The sequence below is a fragment of the Gracilinanus agilis genome, chromosome 3 (assembly GCF_016433145.1).
Source record: "Gracilinanus agilis isolate LMUSP501 chromosome 3, AgileGrace, whole genome shotgun sequence".
In the NCBI taxonomy this organism is placed as follows: Eukaryota; Metazoa; Chordata; class Mammalia; order Didelphimorphia; family Didelphidae; genus Gracilinanus; species Gracilinanus agilis.
This window is the reverse complement of record NC_058132.1, coordinates 330,890,963-330,911,117: the sequence shown is the minus strand read 5'-3', so window position 1 is coordinate 330,911,117 and position 20,155 is coordinate 330,890,963. Positions and strand designations below refer to the sequence as shown.

Sequence of the window (20,155 nt, the reverse complement as noted above, 5' to 3'; positions counted from 1 at the left end):
GTAACATGAAAAAAGCTTCAGGAACCTGTTTTTACTATTTATGAAACACTTATGTACATCTTAGGCATTTTGTCAAATGTAGGAATATTTACTACTGATTACTCACTTGTGTAAGAAGTCTGGTTCAGATCCATGTTCTGACTCATGTTCTTGAATTTGTTCTCCTATTTGTCGGTTATTTTCTCTCAGTACAGTGGATGTTAGCTGAGGGGCAGGAAGGGCTCCAGGTGTCTGAATGGTTGTATCATTCCTGTTTAGCCACGTGCCATCCAAACTTTCTTCTGTAATAACAGTTCATGTTAAAAATTGCCATACTGGGTAAGCTTCACAGTCTAGTCAAAATAATGCCGGTTTCCTTGAAATAACCTCAAACTGTTTCCTGAGAAAGTCATTATAGCTCTGTTATCCAGGAGCATATCTGAACTTGTGAATGTAGCTTATATTTTTTTGCCTGCAACACTTCATGGAACAATGAGTTCCGTAAGTTTTCTGTTTTCTATGCGAAGTGGAACATCTTTGTCCCATACTTACTTTCCTCAAACTTCAAAGGCTGACTGTTTGTTCTACCAATTCTGGGACTTGGTGAAGAAATCACTCTTTAATTCTCATAACAATTTGTAATTTTACATACTTGACCCCTATCCTTTATCTTCTTAAAAAAAACAAAACAAAACAAAACCGTACCTACTGTCAGTATCAATTCTGAAACAGAAATGTGGCAAGGGCTAGGCAATTAGGGTTAACTGACTTACCCAGGGTCATACAGATAGAATGTGTCTGCCATGTCTTCTCATTCTCTGACTTTCTTAATACTTGTTGGCTGCCATATAACAATATTCTCCTATTCCCTTGATCTTTTATGTAACACCTTTTTTCATAATGCCAAAAAAAACTTTGGATGATTCTCAACAGTAAGTTTTTGTAGCACAGACTTGTTAATTATTTTCAGGAAAAATTTACAATGACATTCAGGTACTGTCCTGCATCCTAACTGACAAAAAGCTTAGTGTCCATCCTCATATAAGATATAGTTTGCTTATTTTTTCCACATGAATTACTTTGCACTTGACCACAATGAAAGTAGGCCCAGCTTTCTGTCTTCTTACCATATGTGAAATCTTTATATAATTTATCTTTACCTGATTGACATTTCACTCCCCAGAAAAGCATATGAAAACTTGAGAAATTTCATTGGGTACTTTCTTCCTATTTAAAATCATATGAACACTGATACCACCAAGTCTCTTCTCACTGTTTAAAAGTTTATCTCAAATATGCCCCCTTTTTCATTTGTCTAAGATTTTTTTTTTAATCCCCGATAAGTCACTCCAATTACAGAATAACAACTTCCCCTTCTGGTGTTCAGTTTAACAAAGAATTTTTTAAAGTCTAAATAAATTACACTCAATGATTACCCCCTCCATGCTCAAGGATAGTCATCTCAAAGACCTTATTCCAAATAGGTAGACTAGGGGAACACCAAGTATAGAATGAACTTTTAGGAATTTGAAGGAACCTTGGGAATCACTCTCTTATTTAATAGTGAGATAATGACTGATAAGATACCTTGCTAGAACTCAAAGTACATTGGCAAATCATTCATGACATACATCTGGACAAGATAAAGAGATATGAAGTGGAAAACAGTAAAGTTAGGTGGACATATGGTTAGTTAAATAATCATACCCAAAGGGTTGATTAATAATATGATATCAACTAAGAAAAAAGTTTCTAGGGGTATGCCACAGGGCTAAATATAAGTACTAGTTTTCAATAATTTGTAAATTATCTCACTGTTGCATATTCAGTTTTCTTTAAAGCATTTTCTATCCCTAAACTACGAAGAATCACTCAAGGATGGAAGTAATCTTAGATCTATATTCATATTCCAATTAATTTTGTGCTATTACAGCATAACTGGGTGAGTAGAATGAGAATTAAAAAAAATTAAGAACACTGCCTAGAGCCATAGTGAATAAGGATTCGTAATCATACCACTTTTCTGTTTATGGATGAAAATATAAGCTAAAGAGAAGTGAGAGAGTGAAGGGTTGATTATATGAGAAAATGAGGTGTATATGCTCTAATTCTTGGCTTCTTACTGAGCTAAATTCTTTTAAAAAAGAAAATATTTTGCACACAATTAATGTGGTGATTCCTAGTATTTGGATAGGTGAGCCTCCAAGGTGGGCTTGGTTTTTCAAACATTTCACCCCAGCTTCCCCAAAATAGTTTATCTCATTTATTTTAAAAACAAAAATAAAGGGGGCAGCTGGGTAGCTCAGTGGATTGAGAGCCAGGCCTAGAGACGGGAGGTCCTAGGTTCAAATCCGGCCTCAGACAATTCCCAGCTGTGTGACCCTGGGCAAGTCACTTGACCCCCATTGCCTACTCTTACCACTCTTCCACCTATAAGCCAATTCACAGAAGTTAAGGGTTTAAAAATAAAAAAAATAAAAACAAAAACAAAAATAAATTTTGTTTTGATAATTTTGTATTGTCACTCACTTTTTAAATGCATGTATTAGCACAACTTAAATTCAAGGCTGGTCTTAAGCAAAATGTGAAGTGTTTTGTTGTTAACAATTTTCTGGCCCTCAAACTACTGAGGTTTTAAGAAGGGCTATGTAACATATTTCATGAATAGTTTATTTCCCCCACTTTTAATATGATACAACATGAATATGATTATAATGGCCCTTTATGTCTCTTAGCCTTTCCCTTCACCTGTGTTTATTCTTTTCCCTCACTTTTTTCCTTGTCCTTACTTTAGCTTCTCTGTTAACATGCAAAATTTGCCCTTAAAATACAAGAAATTTGAGGGTAGAAGAGAGGTACTTGGTATGTATGGAGGACCAAAATGTTTCACATTTTTACTAAGACCAGGCTTGTATTACACACACATAGTACTTATAAGTGTCTGTAGGTCAGACATATACATATACAATAAAGTGCTATCACATATAAACCACATGGATAGAATGAGAAAACAGATGAAGAGTTTAGGAAATAAAATCACATGGTGATGTGATGTGAGGCTTCGATTACTTAGACATATGCTTCAAGCTCTTTTTCTGCGTGAAGCAGAACAATTAAAAATTTTTTTTTGTTTCCTTTAATGATTCCAACTTTCAAAGGGTAGAGGAACTGGTTAACAAAGGGAATTGTTTTACTGGGCCTGATTCTCAACAACTATTAAGAACTTGTTGCTGGTGTGTAAATGACAGAAACCTTGAAGTGAAGTGATCACTCTATTTTGATTTTGTGAAAGCCAGGTTATAGTCTGGTATGTAACCTGGATTTTGAGAGAGCAGTTCACAAAGGATCCTGAGGGACCATGGCATGATCTGGTAAACTGCACTTCTACAAGAGAAAAGATGGAAAACTCTTTTAAGAATGAAATTCAAAGGGGCAGCTGGGTAGCTCAGTGGATTGAGAGTCAGGCCTAGAGACAGGAGGTCCTAGGTTCAAATCCGGCTTCAGACACTTCCCAGCTGTGTGACCCTGGGCAAGTCACTTGACCCCCATTGCCTAGCCCTTACCACTCTTCCACCTATGAGTCAATACACAGAAGTTAAGGGTTTAAAAAAAAAAAAGAATGAAATTCAAAGACACAAGAAGAAACAATTCAAAGGAGATAGAAAATGGAAACTAGCCTAAAGAGAACAATGTACATGGGGTACTCTGTTAACTAATACAGACTTTAAAAAGATATATACAAGTAACAGGATGAATTTATAGGAGTACAAGTTATAGCAACAACTCTAAGAGTATATTAATAGAACTAAACCTTAGAATTAGGTGGCCAATAAGAAAAGCTAAGGACAATAAAAACTTTATTTTTTCCAAGCTCCCTTCATTGGAGTAATTGTTATGATTACTTTCTACTGAGTTTTTGTTCTCTGTACACAAACATGTCCAGATAATTTTGATTAAAAAAAAAAAAAAAAAGGTTCCATTCATACTCTTTAAATATCATGTTGTTAATTTGGGTTTCTTTCAGTGCCAACTCTTTATCTATCATCTGTATATAAACTATGACTTGATAAGTCCTAAGAGAGGCAGCTATGTTCTTAAAAGTAAGACGTCATATGGGTGGGGCTGACAATGCTGATTCCCCAAGAAAAGCTTTTTAAAAGCTATATGGGGGAAAAGATGAGGATCACAAAAAGTCCAGGACTACTGCCTGGGATGGTGGGACAATGATAACAAAAGAATATAAAACTACTTGAGGGCAGGAGTTATTTCATTTTTGTCTTTTTATATTCAACATCTAACACAGTGCTTTGCCCAGAGCAGCCATTTAGCATCTGTTTGCTGAATTGGGTTTTTTTTTTGAATATGGATCAGGGGGAAGAAGCAGAGCTATTCAGCCACAGAAAATGATCTTAGAGTGAGATAAAAACTGGCAGATAGTAGCTGATTAGTCATAATGAGCAGTCCTCTTAATAAGAGAACCTAGTGGTTCTTAACTATAGCTGTGGTTCCTGGGAGCTGTAGGTGGGAACATGGAATCACTTCCAGTAAGCTTGAAAACTCACGGAGAACCAGAGAGGTCCTGCATGATGAAAAGACAAATGTCCCAATCAGAGGAAATGAAAAAAAAGGAAGAGATTAGGATTCTGACTGTCTTTGACTCCACCCACTCCAATTTCTTCCCAATTATAGTTGGTCTTTGCCTATTATACCCTAACACGCCATACAATTGTGAGCCTGACTTTGATTTTTGGCAGAATTCAAGAATTTAGGGGGCAGTTGGGTACCTCAGTGAATCGAGAGGCAGGCCTAGAGACAAGGAGGTCCTGGGTTCAAATCTGGCCTCAGACTTCCTAGCTGTGTGACCCTAGGCAAGTCACTTAACCCCATTGCTTAGCCCTTACCACTCTTCTGCCTTGGAGCCAATACACAGTATTGACTCCAAGATAGAAGTTAAGGGTTAAAAAAAAAAAAAAAAAGAATTTAGCTGGTTTGTGACCATCTAGAAATGATAATCCCTAAAAACCAGCATGTTTTCATAAGGAAAAGGGTCAGCATCTTTTTCTAAATCTGGAAAAGCCAAAAAGAGTAAAGTGACCGAGAAGGAAACATGGTCATGGTAAACAACTTGGTCTACCAGATCAGGCTTCAAAATCTACAGATTTGCAGATCTTTGATAGATGAGCTTATTCTATAATATATAGGCTTATTATAAACTAATCATAGTTGAATGACAGGAGCTAGCTGAAGTTTTCATTTTTTTTAAATGCAAGCAAAAAAAAGTTTTCTATATTTTTTATCTTGACCAAGTCTTTCATGAGGAGTTTGTTAAAATATTAAAACCCTTAAAAATCTTACTCCAATTTGCCTTTTCCGACTTAATACATATTACTTCCCTTAATGCCTGCTATAGCTTAGCTAAACTGTTCCACTTGCTATCCCTTTCACATATTTTTAGGAACTAGGGATGTTTTCCTGAAAAGAAAAGACATATTGGATATGTCTTCAAGAATCTGAAGCCCTGTCTTGTGGGATGTTCTGTTTGTTTCCACAGGAAGTCCTAAGAGATCTCTTAGACAGTGGAAACTGTCACAGAAAATTAAAGATTATTGGAAGTGATTATCCAAAGATAGACTGAGGCAGAAGTGATATATTCCCATTCGCCAGAGGTCTTTAAGCCAAGGACAAGTGATAAATTGTTAGGGATGTTGTAGAAAAGTTGTGTTCAGGTACAAATAAGATAATGAGGACTTTAATGTTTTTCTAATTTTTATGGTTGTGATCAATTTTAGGTTCTTTAAGGGCAGGATTAAGGTTAGCTTATCTTGGAACTTTCACAATGTAGGGAAGAGTCTATTATCTCACTATTAACTTTCAGTTCATAAGGATACTTAAGCTTGTGGTTTCACACCATACAAACTTTTATCTCTCAGGATTAAGTCATGCTTACCTTCAACTCTTTTTTTGTGAAGTGGTGGCCGTCCTTTCTTATTCCGGACTGAGGAAGTTTTGCTACTGCTGCTTCCACTATTCACTGACATTCTGTCATCTTCCCCTCCAGTGACTAATGAGTTTCTATAGGAAATGAGTGGAAGCCATACATCTTCCCTTCTCTCCATCATCTGCTCTGTCAGGAATTTCTCTAGGTATGAATGGCTAAAAACACAGGAGAACAATCAGTAGCTTCTTATGGAAGTGGGTGGTATGTAATTTATTTTATTCCTCTGTGATTACCAAAAGAAAATTTCTAAATAATTTCTTTCTCCTTGAATTCTAAATTTTCCTTAGCTTTCTCCCTCTTTCCCCTAACTCCAGTGTTTACAAGTTGCCACATGTTGGGGACCTCATTGTCGCAAGGATTACTTGATCTTTCAAAGACAGAGATTATATCACCTTCTTTTGATTCTGATATTTATGCTCAGATAAATAAGAGAATGAAACCTCAGACCTCCAGAATTCTTTTCCTTTAAAGGTAAATACTGGAAAATGTTCTAAAATAGGAGCTAGAAGACCCGGGTTCCAATTAGTTCCAGTTCTGACGCTATGCAAGTGTGGGGTCAAATCATTTCAGTTGTCTAACCTTTATACAATTTCTTAATATGGAAATTTGGATAGTAATATTTTACTATGTACAAGGCTTTTGGGGAGAAAGGCACTATATAATCCTCAAATTACTAAGTGTGAGGTAGTTAAAATTGGACTCTTAAGTGATTAAAGTTCACTTTTCCCATAATTTATAAATGGAGAAGGGAGGACAAAGTGTTGCCTTTATAACCACTTTTTGAAAGTATAAATCATGCTTCTAGTTGCAGTTTTTCTTTGTTACATATTTGTTACAAATCTGTATAAAGTATATTTTCCCAACTTATTTTCTTTCTTTAATCATATTATTTTTAAAAGAAAATTACCGAATATAATAATTATCAAGAAAAGAAAAAAATTTTGTTTACTGAAAATTAAAATATTAAAAAACATAGTACAAACAAACTTATCATTACAGAAAAAAAGAACAAGGTACATAATAGTTAGGACAATAATAATGTACCTTTGGGCTGCAGGATATGAAATAATTTTAATTTGCTAAAGGGCTGGCTAATTGCCTTTTGTTTTTATAAGACAGTTAGAAAAGACTCTGAGAGCTGACTAAAGGAATAAAAAAAAATAAAAGAATTAATACAAAAGAATTAATACTTAAGAATTAACCAGGTTCAGGAGGCAGTTAGGTGGCACAGTGGATAGAGTGCTGGACTTAAGAGCTTGGAGGACCTGGATTTGGTCCCAGAATCTTCCTAGATGTGTGACCCTGGGCAAGTCATATAACCTGCTTGCCTAGCTCTTGCTCTTCTGCCTTAGAGCTGTTATTTCAGAAGAAAGTATGGGTTGGAAAAAAAAAAGAAAGAAAAAAGAACAAACCAGGTTCTTTATCAATTACAAAGAAGTTTGTTTTGGGAAATGAAAATTACATCTGGACCACAAATTCTTTACCACCAAAAGTCCAACCATTTTGAGGCTTATGAGCTGCCATTAATTGAATGATAAGTTTTCATTCAATTCAAAGAAAAAATAAGTCACTTACACTGTCTTTTTGTCCTGCCGAAGAAGTTTAGAAGAGAATTCACTTAAAACTTCAAGGAAAGCCAGGTTAGGAGGTGGATACTCTTGTCCCTTTTGATTTGGGTATTTGAAAGCAAATTCTATGCCATCTCTGTAGAAAAGAAAGAAAATGCATATTGTAAAGGAGAGACTTCCTCAAGTCATTAATATCTTATTTTTCCTAATGTATTTTACTTCTTTAACTTTGTCTTAGTTACATGTGCTTTGTGAAATTAATTGAAAGTATATTTTGTGGCATCACTGGTAATTATTCTATTCCAATCTTTGTCTGACTAATAGTGTAAGCAGTAGAGGTGAAAAACTATGTTAGGCCAATAAAAGCAGCATGGAGAAATAGGAAAATGAAGAGTCAGGAAACCTTTGATAAAACCTTGGTGATTCCTAGGCAGGTAGACAACAAGAATTTATTAAGTACTTTTAGTAATAATAAAAATAATAATTATATATATATATATACTAGATCAATGTGAAATATATCACTACACATTTTATTATTATTATTTTTAAACCTTTACCTTCCATATTAAAATCAATACTCTGTATTGGTTCCAAGGCAGAAGAGTGGTAAGGGCTAGGGCCAGTAATGGGCAAACTGCAGCCCCCTGAAATGTTCTATCTAGCCATGAGACATTATTCCTAATCTGATGAATACAATGAATAGGATACAATACAATGAAACTTTGAAAGAGTTGCCTTAGAAACAGACTGACAGATGAGCATTTCCTTTCCTTTAGCCCCCCCCCCCCCTTTAAAGAGTTTGCCCATCACTGGTTTAGGCAATGGGGGTTAAGTGACTTGCCCAGGGTCACCCAGCTAGGAAGTGTCTGAGACCAGACTTGAACCTAGGACCTCTCATATCTAGGCCTGACTCTCAATATACTGAACTACCCAGCTACCCCTTATTAGATATATTTTAAAGTGGTAGTATGAAACATAAAAAAATTGTGTAAATTGATACAGATTGAAATGGGCAAAACTAAGAGAACAATTTATATAGCAACCACATTGTAAAGAAGGTCCCTATAATGGCTTAAGAATTCTAATCAATACAATGATCAAACATGATTCAGGAAGGCCAGTGATGAAGTAATAAGACATACATTTTGAATAGAATAAATGTGGGGATTTATTTTGCTTGACTTGTTTTGGTGGCAGTTAAATTTAGAAAAAAAAATTCAAGTGACAGTGTGTACAAAGAAAAATCCTAGTCCAGTTGTCAGAAGACTTCAGCTCTAACTTTAGCTCAGCCTTGAACTAGCTATGTGACTTTGAGAAAGTCATTTTACTTATATTGATTTCAGTTTCCTCATTTAGAAACTATGAAGATGGATTAAATAATTTCTAAATTCTCTTCCTGTTCAGTGAAGCAAATGAACTTAATAGTTCCAAAATTTATGAATATATGAACTGAAATATGGATGAAGTATCTATTTTAGCAAAAACAGTTTTTGAAAAAAAGAATAGATCTTGGAGAGTTTCTATGTTATAGTAAAATTTTATTCAGTTTACTAAATTGTTTTAAAAAATTCAATTTTATTATTTTTTTCAGCTCTGAATTCTCTTCTTTCCATTTCCCTTTCTTCCTGAATGAGAAAGCAAGATAAACACACAAAAAATTACAAACATGTATAGCCAGGCAAAGAATACAAAATCCCCCACCACTGGTACTGTTTAAGACCAAAAAAAAAATACATGTCTCAGTTTGCACTCTGAACTTTCATTCTTCTATCTGGAGATAGATAGTATGTTTGATCATGAATCACCTAGAACTGGAACTGGTCACTGCATTGATGAGAATTCCTAAATATTTAAAAAGTTGTTTTTTCTTTACCATACTGCTATCATTGTATAAATTAGTCCCCGGATTCTATTAATTTCATTCTGTATCAGTTTATACAATCTTTCCAGGTTTCTCTGAAACCAGTCTCTGATTTCTTATAATGAAATATCATTCCATCATATTTACAAACCATAATTTATTCAGCAATCAATAGGAATCCCTTCAGTTTCCAGTTCTTTGCCACTACAAAAAAGATTGCTATAAATGTTTTTTTTCACATGTGGTTCTTTTTCTTTTCCCTTTGATTTTACTGGGAGTACAGAACTGATAATAATGTCACTGGATGAAAAGGTCTGCACAATTTAATGTAATAGCTTTTTGGATATAGTTCCAAATTGTTCCTAGAATGGTTGGACCAGTTCACTATTCTATAAACTGTGCATTAATGTACTTATTTTCCATAGCCTTTCCAGAATCTGTAATTTTTCTTTTCTGTCAATTTTGCAAATCTGAAGGGTGTTAGGTGATAACTCAGTTGCCTTAATATGCATTTTTCTAATTATTAGTTGACATTATATTTTTTTCACATGCCTATTGATAACTTGAATTCCCCACCTCCTTCCCCTGAAAACTTTTTATTCACATCTTTTGACCATTTATCAATTGAGGAATCAGGCCACTTACTTGTGAAGTGTTGCAACTGCTTCCCTGGTCTTAATCTGATCCAGTCCAAAGGTAAGAGCAAATCTCCGGGCCAATTCTTTAATGCCACTGACATGGGCAGAGGTCCTATCCAAGTTGGGGCCTTGCTCTTGAACAAGCTCATTAAATAACTAAAGAAAAGAAAAGAAAAGTCTAAAATCCCATTTAAGTTTATGATCTTTTAGAATTTCTATAGTACCTTGTTGGTGTAGCAACTGTTCTGTGTAAGCAAGTAAATGTATAAAAATCCAAGTAACTATTATCATATAATTTTATTTTAAAAGTAGAACATATATCATTTTATTTCTGTGAGAAAACTCTTAAGAATGTATGAGTTTAACTACAGCATAACAGAGAATTTGGAAGGACTTATAAAGCAGCCTAAATGAAAAAGGTGTAGACAAGGACAATTTTTATTTATTAAGGTGGGGTGAGGGCAGTGGGCATGTGGAAGGGCTCTACATACTCACCTTATGGATTATGCTACCCAACTGTTTCTACTTTTCCCCTCTTTTTTGTTTCTATGTTGCCAATAAAGACACACTGAAAATTATTGCAAGAAGTTTAAATTCATTTCTTCAAATCACTGGTAACCTAATTTTTGCTAAGCTTATGTGAATTTAGAGGGGAATAAATAATACATCTTTAGGGAAAGGAAAATTATCTACTGCTGATGCTTCTAGGACCTGGTGATCTATTAGTTAACCTCAAGGCATTTCCCCCCTCAACCCTTTAATAATACTGTCCTACTGGAGCTGACTGTGCAAAGTATGGATAAGCTTTTTCAATATTCCCTTAGAATTGGTTCTCTCTTTAGTCAAATCACAGCTTGGAGCTGAGCCAACTATACTACTATAGAGAAGCTGAAAGATTCACTGAAGATATGACTGGCCTTTTTCCTTGTTTCTCTTGTTAAATATCACCCAAATCCAAACTGTTACATATATTTGAAATTCCATGAACTTTTTACTATTTTATCATAGGTTGATTTTTATTTTGGGAGATAGCATTCTCCTTAATTAATGTAAAAATTAGGTGTCATTCTATATTCCTTTCTTTACCCCAAATTTATTACATTGTTCGAATTCATTCAGAAACCAGAAGCCTTTGAGGGCTAATGAGATTCTAATTCTGACCTAGGCTAAAACTGTTGTTCTAAGATAGTGGTTCCCAAACTTTTTTGGCCTACCACCCCCTTTCCAGAAAAAATATTACTGAGCGCCCCCTTACATACTATCACTGCCCCCTTATAGTTATTCACCACCCTCAAATGCACCTGTGGCCATCACCACCCCCTAGGGTCGCTGCAGCACCCACCAGTGGGTGGTGGCGCCCACTTTGGGAATCACTGCTCTAAGATATAGGGCCATGGATTTTGGGTTGTTGATTCTAAATATCAACTATGATCTTTTACTTCCTATATCCATATTTCCCATAAACTATGTTTGGAGCTGACACATTTTATGGCATTTGTCTGTACATTTTTTTCTCTAAGTAGAAGGTAGATAAGAAAAATAAAATGAGACAAAATTCAAGCCATTTAATTTTCTTTCATGTAAGGAACTCTGACTAAGGAATTATTGAAGAAAGAAAGAAGTCGGATCTATCTGATTTGTAGCAATGACATCTTAGATTACCTATGAATTTAAATGATTTTATTCTATACTTTTCCCTTGCATAACTGCCATAAATAATATTAAATTAATAGAATTATTTTCTTATTCTTGTGTTTTACTTTTTTAAACAGAAAATTTAACATGATAGATATTCTTTCTAAACTGATCACTTTGGCTAGTTCTGGAGTAGAGGAATCTGTGATTCTGTCTGCCCTAGCTTTTAAATGGGATTACAGGAAATTGGATGCAAGGTAAAAACACATATTCATGCTGGTTTGGGACAGAAAGAGGTTACAACAATAAGTTTAAGTTATGGCTAAACTTTAGATTTTTCTTACCTGCTGTAAACTGAGAATGAGGGTTTTTGCACACTGAATCTTATCAATTTGCCTTGTTTTACTCAATGTCTCCTTAATAATGTCACCGTAGTCATTGTAATACTATGAGGAAAAAAGACAAAATTGTTTTTGAAAATGTAATTTAACTGATAAATTGAGTAGAACTACAGGGGAGGGGATAGAGATGGGAGAGAAAATTAGCTTCTTTGTTTCTTTCACATTATTGAAACATTTTGTTGAATATTAAGTTGAAATATTTTAAAGATATATTTCCTGCTAAGGAAATAATTCATATTGCATATTAAGAACTGTTGCAGGAAACTAATTATCTATTAATACAGAGTACTATAAATGAGCAAATTTTTCTCTCAGTTCTTTCTCAAGACAAGACTGTGAAAGGCAAATCAATTTCATTTCCTAGTGAAAAAATACATTATTGGTGAATAAGTTTGTATTTTGTTATTCATCAATTAATACTCATTAAGCATTCACCTATAGTAGTAGAAGCAGAAAATACAAGAGGAAGTTATATTTTCAATGAACTTATATTTGTCAATTAATATTAACTATAGCTAAGTTAAAAAGGTAAGTATTTTATATTAAAATAATATTTACATGTTTTATTATTGTAGTTGCAAATTCTATAGTTGCAGAAGTTCCAAAAGTTTCTTAAATTTCTTAAGAAGTAACTAAACTCCTGTTCTAAGTATATTTGGCAATAAAAAGAAATCTATTCCCTTCCCACCGTATCTCTCTCACTTATGTTACCATTGTAATGATATGGAAATAGTGATATATATCTGAGAGCTGAATAGGTCAGCTATTTAAGAAACCAATTCTGTAATCAATTAATTATTCTACAAGCATTTATTAAGTATCTTCTATGTGCTAGTCAGTCATAAACCTTTAAGAAATGCGCTAGACTTCGAGAATACAAAAAAAAAATGATAGCCCTTATCTTCAAGGAACTTATATTCTACTGAAAGGACATATACACAGAAGCAGAAATAAAATATGAGCAAAGAAAATAGAAAGCAATTTGTTTGGTAGGGAAGCACTAGTAGTTGAGGCAGAAGAGAATAAAGAAAGGCCTCATGTAGGAGCTGGTGCTTATCCTGAGCTCTAAAGGAGGCAAGGGATTCTAAGATGCTTGGGGGAGGATGGATTGTTTTCTAGGTATGTGAAACAATTCATACAAGAGAAGGGAAATGGCATATGTGAAAGGGATAGCAAGTGGACCAGTTTAGCTAAGCTATAGTAGGCATTAAGGGAAGTAATATGTATTAAGTCGGAAAAGGCAGATTGGGGTAAGATTTTTAAGGGTTTTAATATTTTAACAAACTCCTCATGAAAGACTTGGTCAAGATAAAAAATATAGAAAACGTTTTTTGCTTGCATTTAAAAAAAATGAAAACTTCAGCTAGCTCCTGTCATTCAACTATAATTAGTGTATAATTAGCCTATACATTATAGGATAAGCTCATCTATCAAAGATCTGCAACCTGTAGATTTTGAAGCCTGATCTGGTAGACCAAGATGTTTACCATGACCATGTTTCCTTCTCTGTCACTTTACTCTTTTTGGCTTTTCCAGATTTAGAAAAAGATGCTGACCCTTTTCCTTTCTTTCCTATAAACCAGGAAGATGTGACAGAAAGAACACTGGAAGAGTACTCAGAGACCTGGACTAGTCCTAGTGAGCTGGGGAAAGCCAGACGTTGGGCTTTGCTTCTGTGGGTCTCAGTTTCTTGATCTGTAAGATGAGGGCATTTGATGATTTCTAATGTTCCTTTAAACTTTAATAGACTGATATTTCATAAACTCTTTTGCCTCTATCCCAAATCAGAGGTTAACCCAAGGCTGTGAGGAAATGAAAAGTAATTGATCCTCCTCAAAGGTTAGAAATCTTATTCTACAAAGTCTGCACAGTGTTATATAATATAAATCTATATTTCTCTCTAAACTCCTCAAAGTCTAACCTATCAATAAGCAGAGCAGGCACCAGGGTCATCTACTGTCATCCCCCTTTTTTTGTTTGTTTTAAATGTATAATTCCTCTAAGAATTAAGAAGGAAACAAAGACCTGTACCTTCATGTAGTGTTTGAAGATATCAGCAGCTGCATGCATGTCCACAATATCATAGATGATAAGTTTGCTAAAGGCCGCCAAAAGATTTCTTCTCTTGTGTAAAGCCTCAATCTTGTTAGCTTCATCTTCCTCATCACCTTCTAACCACAGAGGATGAAAAATAAGTTAGGAACCTCAGTTCTCATTTTAAGACAAATAAAAATAGTTCCTGCATGAGAAAACTAGTTCTTGATTTTCTTTTCATTAGAACTTTATTCAAATCTTCAAAACAGTTTCAGTTTAAGAAGGAAAAAAAAAAGTTTTTTTGTAGTACCAGCATGGATTTTTGTTGTTATTACTTTAAATATACAGTGGTACAGTAATTTAATTCAAAGTGGACAAAAAGGAGGAGACAAGACAGTTTCCTTCTAAGAACTGCCTTATAAATGTTTTAAAGATTTAAAAAAAAAAACAATTGTAGTGAGAAGGTACTTGAGAATAGAATGGAGGCCGAATGACCACATGCTGGAGTGTTATAGATAATTCATCATTTGAGTATCAGATGAATCAGACAAACTCTGATGCCAAACTTCTTTAGTACTATGAAAGTAATATTATCTTATTATATTAATCAGTTCCAATTAAAATCAATAGCTATTTATTAAACACAACTTTTTGCAATGGTCTAGGGATACACAATGTCAAAAATGAAGATTTGCTTATGAGAACCAGGAAAAAAATCTTAGAATTAGACTTCTTTCTTTGATAGCAAGATCAAATTATGTTCCTTATGTTTTTTATATCTTCCTGTAAAAAGTACATTAAGAAAGTATTCCTTTTCAGAAAAGCTGATGAAAGATAAAGAGTAGGTTTGATCTGAAGATTTCCCCAACAAGCATTTCTCCCTGTAGAGTGTGGATATATGAGTATTTTGTTAAGACAGCTCTTGATTAGTTTGCAGAAAAGCTAGTCTGGCCCAAGATGAATTGGCTGGTTTGATGATGTCTCTTGGAATCTCCTAACAAATGGATTTCAGCTATGGCAATGGTAGTATGGGAGAATCACATAGATGCTATATGAATTAGCCCACATGGCTCAAGAGGAGAGTTCACAATGCTCCTGAAATCCAACCTCCTTTTTACAGAAAGAAGGCGATTTCCTAAGCAGTGTAATCTCCAAATCTCCTATTTTAGTAGAGATGGGAGATTTCTTGAGCAGTGCTAGCTTTTGGGACTACCTAGGCTCAAGAATTGGAGACATGAACTTGCAGAGTTCCTTACCACTGCATTTTCTAGAGAAAGAAGAGGCTCACTCATGAAGGAACAGTAAAGGAAACTAAAGCCATGACATGCAAAAAATAAGAGAAGGAGATCTTATCACCACTTGCTATCACTGAGTTATTTGGACAGAGAAGGTCTGATGGAAAGAAAAGACAATTGCTAGATCTAAAGTATGTTTTGTCATGGGAGGCATGTTTGGGATAAATTGTATAGGATCCTGTGGAAAGCTAAGGATTCAAAAGAATGTCAGTGTTGCCCTACTGACAAAATTAGGCTTAATTCCCTTCCCAAGGGAGCAGCTTATGGGCTACTGCAAGTGATTTATATGTTTAGGCATCTGTTTGAAGGCTCCTTTGTGAATTCTTAATTTTTTAAAAAGTGAAATTAGCGTTGTCTTCTTTCTGATATGCATTTGTTATCTGGCACACTTAAATCGAAGCCAACTTTCTCTTCCATCTGTAGACATCTAGACATGAATATGTCTTGTATTTTTGCCATAATATAATATGGGTGGGTGCATATATTCCACATATATAGTGACCCTATTTCATCAACTTTTTACATCAGACTTGGTCACTGTGAATAACCAGGAGGGTTCTGGGACCTGGGTTACATAAAGATAAAACATAAAATTCACCAGATTCTATAGATTTTGATACATTATCAGAATAATTTTCTGAGTGATATCAGAAGTTTCAGCTTATTTGATTCTTATTTTATGGACTTGGGAAAACTAAAGGTTCCTTTTGATTGAAATACATCAATTTATTTCTTAAATTTATGTATTTCCATACACATTCCAGAGCAGGACTTTCTGTATGCAGAAAAGGGAAAATTCTAAAGTGAGGGAATCTATGTTTTGCAAAGGCCTTGCAGGAGGAATATGCCTGGCAGAATCCCAGATGACATTCTTATGTTCTTGGACAAAGAACTTAAAATATCTGTTTTTTCTATGACTATCTGAAAGTACATCTTCATGTGTTGAGCATGACTTGTTTTGAAACTGAGTCAAATATATTAGTAATGCTATTACCATTTATAAGTATTCATATAAATGTTAATTTTAAGAGTTTGCATGCAGCAATATGAATTAATTTGAGAGTAAATTTCTTCCTGTCACTCAATACAGATAGTCTTTCATTTCAGTTTTTTTTCTGTTTTTATAAGCAGAAAGTCATTCAGATTTTAAAAAGAAGTGTATTTCTTGCTCACTATCTGTTGTGTAATTATAATGACCCAGTTTGGCTCCAGAGAAGAAAATGCATCCCAATTTTTTGTGGGAGAGGTGTAGGTGTGAAATGTAACATCAAGTGTTAGATAAAGTTGATGTATTGCTTTTCATGAATTTTTTTTTAAGTTTAAGTTATGAAGCAAGGATCCTTTAGGTAGGGGAATAGAAAGTGTGTAAATGAGAAATTAATATGATGTAAACAAAGAGGCATTAAATAATTCACCGTTTGACGCAGATGCAGCGATTGCTGATGAGAACACTTTAAAACCTTTATTATCATGTAGTTCTTATTAGTATTTGTGGAAATCAAGTTAATTATGCAATCTTAAATATTTTACCCATCACTATAGAAGATATTTAACAATGAAGAGATATTAGGGACTACCATCCTCTTTAAAAAAGTCAGTCTTTGGGGGGAAAAAGGCATGGTCTTGAGTTTTTTTTTTTGTTCATTTTTTCATCTTCTTATCACTAATTATGGGAGAATATTTCTTTTATCTACAAGTATTCTATGCTTTATAGAGGTACAGTATTTATATTGCTGCTTAGCTGTTCTCTCTCTCAATATCTTTGCTGCTTCTTATTTCCAGACAATATTCTTATTATCTGACCTTTCCCCATACATATACACAACCCAACCTGTATCAAGTAAGTCTCTTTTCTGTTTTAATAGTTTATAACTGAGAGGCCACTGTCTAGAGCAGTGGTCCCCAAAGTGGGTGCTACTGCCCCCTGGTGAGTGCTGCAGCGATCCAAGGGAATGGTGATGGCCACAGGTGCATTTATCTTTCTTATTAATTGCTATTAAAATTTAAAAAAAAATTAATTTCCAGGGGGCTAAGTAATATTTTTTCTGGAAAGGGGGCAGTAGGCCAAAAAAGTTTGGGAACCACTGGTCTAGAGTGAGAAGAAATCCTTCATTTTGTTTTATGAGAAGAAAAATTCTGAGAGAAATTCCAGTCCTAAACACGGAGATTTTGTTTAACAGTTTAATTATACTTTAAGAATCTTAAGCTAAAGGAAAAACTTCTAATATCTGTGAAGGAGAAGGGATCTTGGAATCTCTGATTTTAGAAAAGACATCCTGGTATATGGGGCAGATATGACTCACATGTCATGCTCAGAATAACTGAACTGCAGATTTTACAAGTGATTTAAGATAAAAAACAACATCAAAAAACTGTGAAACTAAAAGAAATTTTTTTTAGTCTAGCCAAGTAACAAACTCAACATCTGATGAGCCTTATCACATAATATTTGTGAAAATTTCCCCCATGATTAGTCTATAGTGCATAGTTTTTCACCCTCAAATATACTCTCTTACATTTTTCTCATTTAATGTTACTTTTGAATACATATTTGGAAGAGCCACAAATCTTAATCTCCTCTCTTTGGTACAATGTTACCCTGAACATGCTTTAATTACGCAGGAAACAGATTTACCGATTAGAAAAATGATTGTTAAAAAAAGAATCAATCCCTCCCCCCCAGTATCAGTAGTTTTTTGACTGCTGATCAATTTTTTTCTCCCATATCACTTCTGAAGCTATAAAGATAAGATCAATATCAAAAATCATAGTTATAAATACCCATGCTTTGGTTCTCCTCATCCTGGTCAATGAAGACATGGTCCATCACAAAACTAAGGAGCTCAGACTGGAGTCCAGTGTCTGGATTAAACACCAAAGGCTGAAGCCCCTCCCTGCCCCCTGTCATTAACTGATGGCTGAAAATCATCAAGAGGTCACAAAGCAACATGAAAGCCTGAAATGCAAAGAAATTCACCATCAATATATTGGAATGAGGAACATGATTTTAAAATTAAAAAAAAAAAAGTCAAATATGTTAAAAAAAAACCTTAATGTTAAAGAGAAATTTTTTGAATTTAAAAATTTTATCACATGGATCCAGCTTGCAAACTTAGCCAAGAATAGCCCCATACTAAATTATAGAGGTTAACTATGAACTTTGTAACCAATTAACATATGAAAGCAATTTCTTTGATTTGGTTGTGTTAATTCAAAGATAGTCCAAAAGAATCTTGTCAAAACTTATAAAACTCAATTTTCCTTTGAGTTGAGTCCAATCATGAAAATAATGAACTTCAGAGGAAGGATGATTTAAAGGATTCTGACAGTAGCCTGAAATAAATTACATATAATTTTATCTGAATGAAATTATTCACAACTGTATACTTCATAAGTGACTGTTCCAATATTCTTCTACCTATACATGTTATTATCATAAATTATAAAGTATGACGAATCTTAAATTAATTCAGAATCAAACAATTTTATGCTAATAAATAACTTTCTAATCTTTATTTTTCTATTTCAATGTTATACGAATTAAGTGAAATAAATATTTTAACAGCAGCTTTGTGGAAGAATCAGAATTTAAGCATTCACTGAAAATTTCATAAAAATGTCCACAATAAGGAAAGGTATTTCAAGTTTGCTTCTAAGATATAATACAGAATCCATCTTTCAAAAAAAAGTAGTATTATAAATGATGGCTAGGTTGCTTGGCTACTCCACAAAAACCTAATTAATTTATAATGTTGCTGAAATAGGATTGCATACTCAGCATTATAGTTCTGCAACTTGATATACGAAAACGACTTCTGTGAGCCAACTCCAATATGGAAAACATATTCTGTGGTACACATCTTGCAAGTTCTTATATCAGTGGCCACCTGCCACAAGAAAGAAATGAAACTCAGGGAATGCTTGCACCCCTGACTGCAAGAAAGCTGCCTGCCTGCTGTTTAGCAGAAAGGAAAGCAGTGATTCAGGTAATACTTTCTCACTGGTGCTCTGGACCTCTCTAGGTAGCATCAATTAAGAACACAGAATGTGGCAGCTGTAGGAGACTGGGGGTTGGGAGAGGAGAGGGCCCTGCTTAGCCTAAGCAAGACCAGTATTCTATACATATGAACAGATGTTTGTGAGCAGGCTGTTGGCAATTCAGAGAGTAATTTATTAAGACTTGGATAAGGTAGGAACCAAGAACAAAAATGTGCTTAAGAAAAAACATAGACTGTTCCGGGTTAAGATGGCGGCAGAGTAAGAAGCAGCTCTTAACCTCTCCTGACCGAAACACACAAAACTCCTCAAGGGGACATAAAAACAAGTCCAGATGAACGGAGGAACCCCACAACAGGGCACAGCGTGGAAGGTACGTGGAATCGAGACATTTCCAGGCTAAAAAGGGCTCTCACTCAATCGCGGGCTGAGCAACCGCCCCACCCCCACCCCCTCCACACTCACCTATAGCTACAAACCCAGCTAAAAAGAAATAGAGCAAGTTTGGGGCACCCATCGAGTCATCGGCAGCTCCGGGACCTGTTCCTGAGAGCAGCAAGACTTAGGACCCCATTAAGTCAAAAACGCACGCGAAATCTGAGCGCGCGGGAGCAGGACTCTGGGCGCAGAGTGCCGGCTGAGCAGAGGCGTGGGTGGAGGCAGACACAACCAGGAACTAAAGCCTAAGTGGGGAACCAGTGCAGACGGGTATACGACTGTGGAAGTAGCTCCCTGAGACTTGTAAAG

At 34.8% G+C, this 20,155-nt stretch overlaps 1 protein-coding gene across 1 annotated transcript in view; it reads right to left on the bottom strand.

Moving 5' to 3' along the window:
• Nucleotides 1–20,155, bottom strand: part of STAG1 (stromal antigen 1) — a 257,933-nt gene that overhangs the window by 10,865 nt on the left and 226,913 nt on the right. The window contains exons 22-28 of the mRNA XM_044669151.1: nt 18,194–18,368; nt 14,115–14,254; nt 12,027–12,128; nt 10,055–10,203; nt 7,553–7,681; nt 5,927–6,132; nt 107–281 (exon numbers count right to left, since the gene is read on the bottom strand). Of these exons, the coding sequence (XP_044525086.1) occupies nt 107–281; nt 5,927–6,132; nt 7,553–7,681; nt 10,055–10,203; nt 12,027–12,128; nt 14,115–14,254; nt 18,194–18,368 (1,076 nt within the window). The remainder of the gene's footprint in view (nt 1–106; nt 282–5,926; nt 6,133–7,552; nt 7,682–10,054; nt 10,204–12,026; nt 12,129–14,114; nt 14,255–18,193; nt 18,369–20,155) is intronic.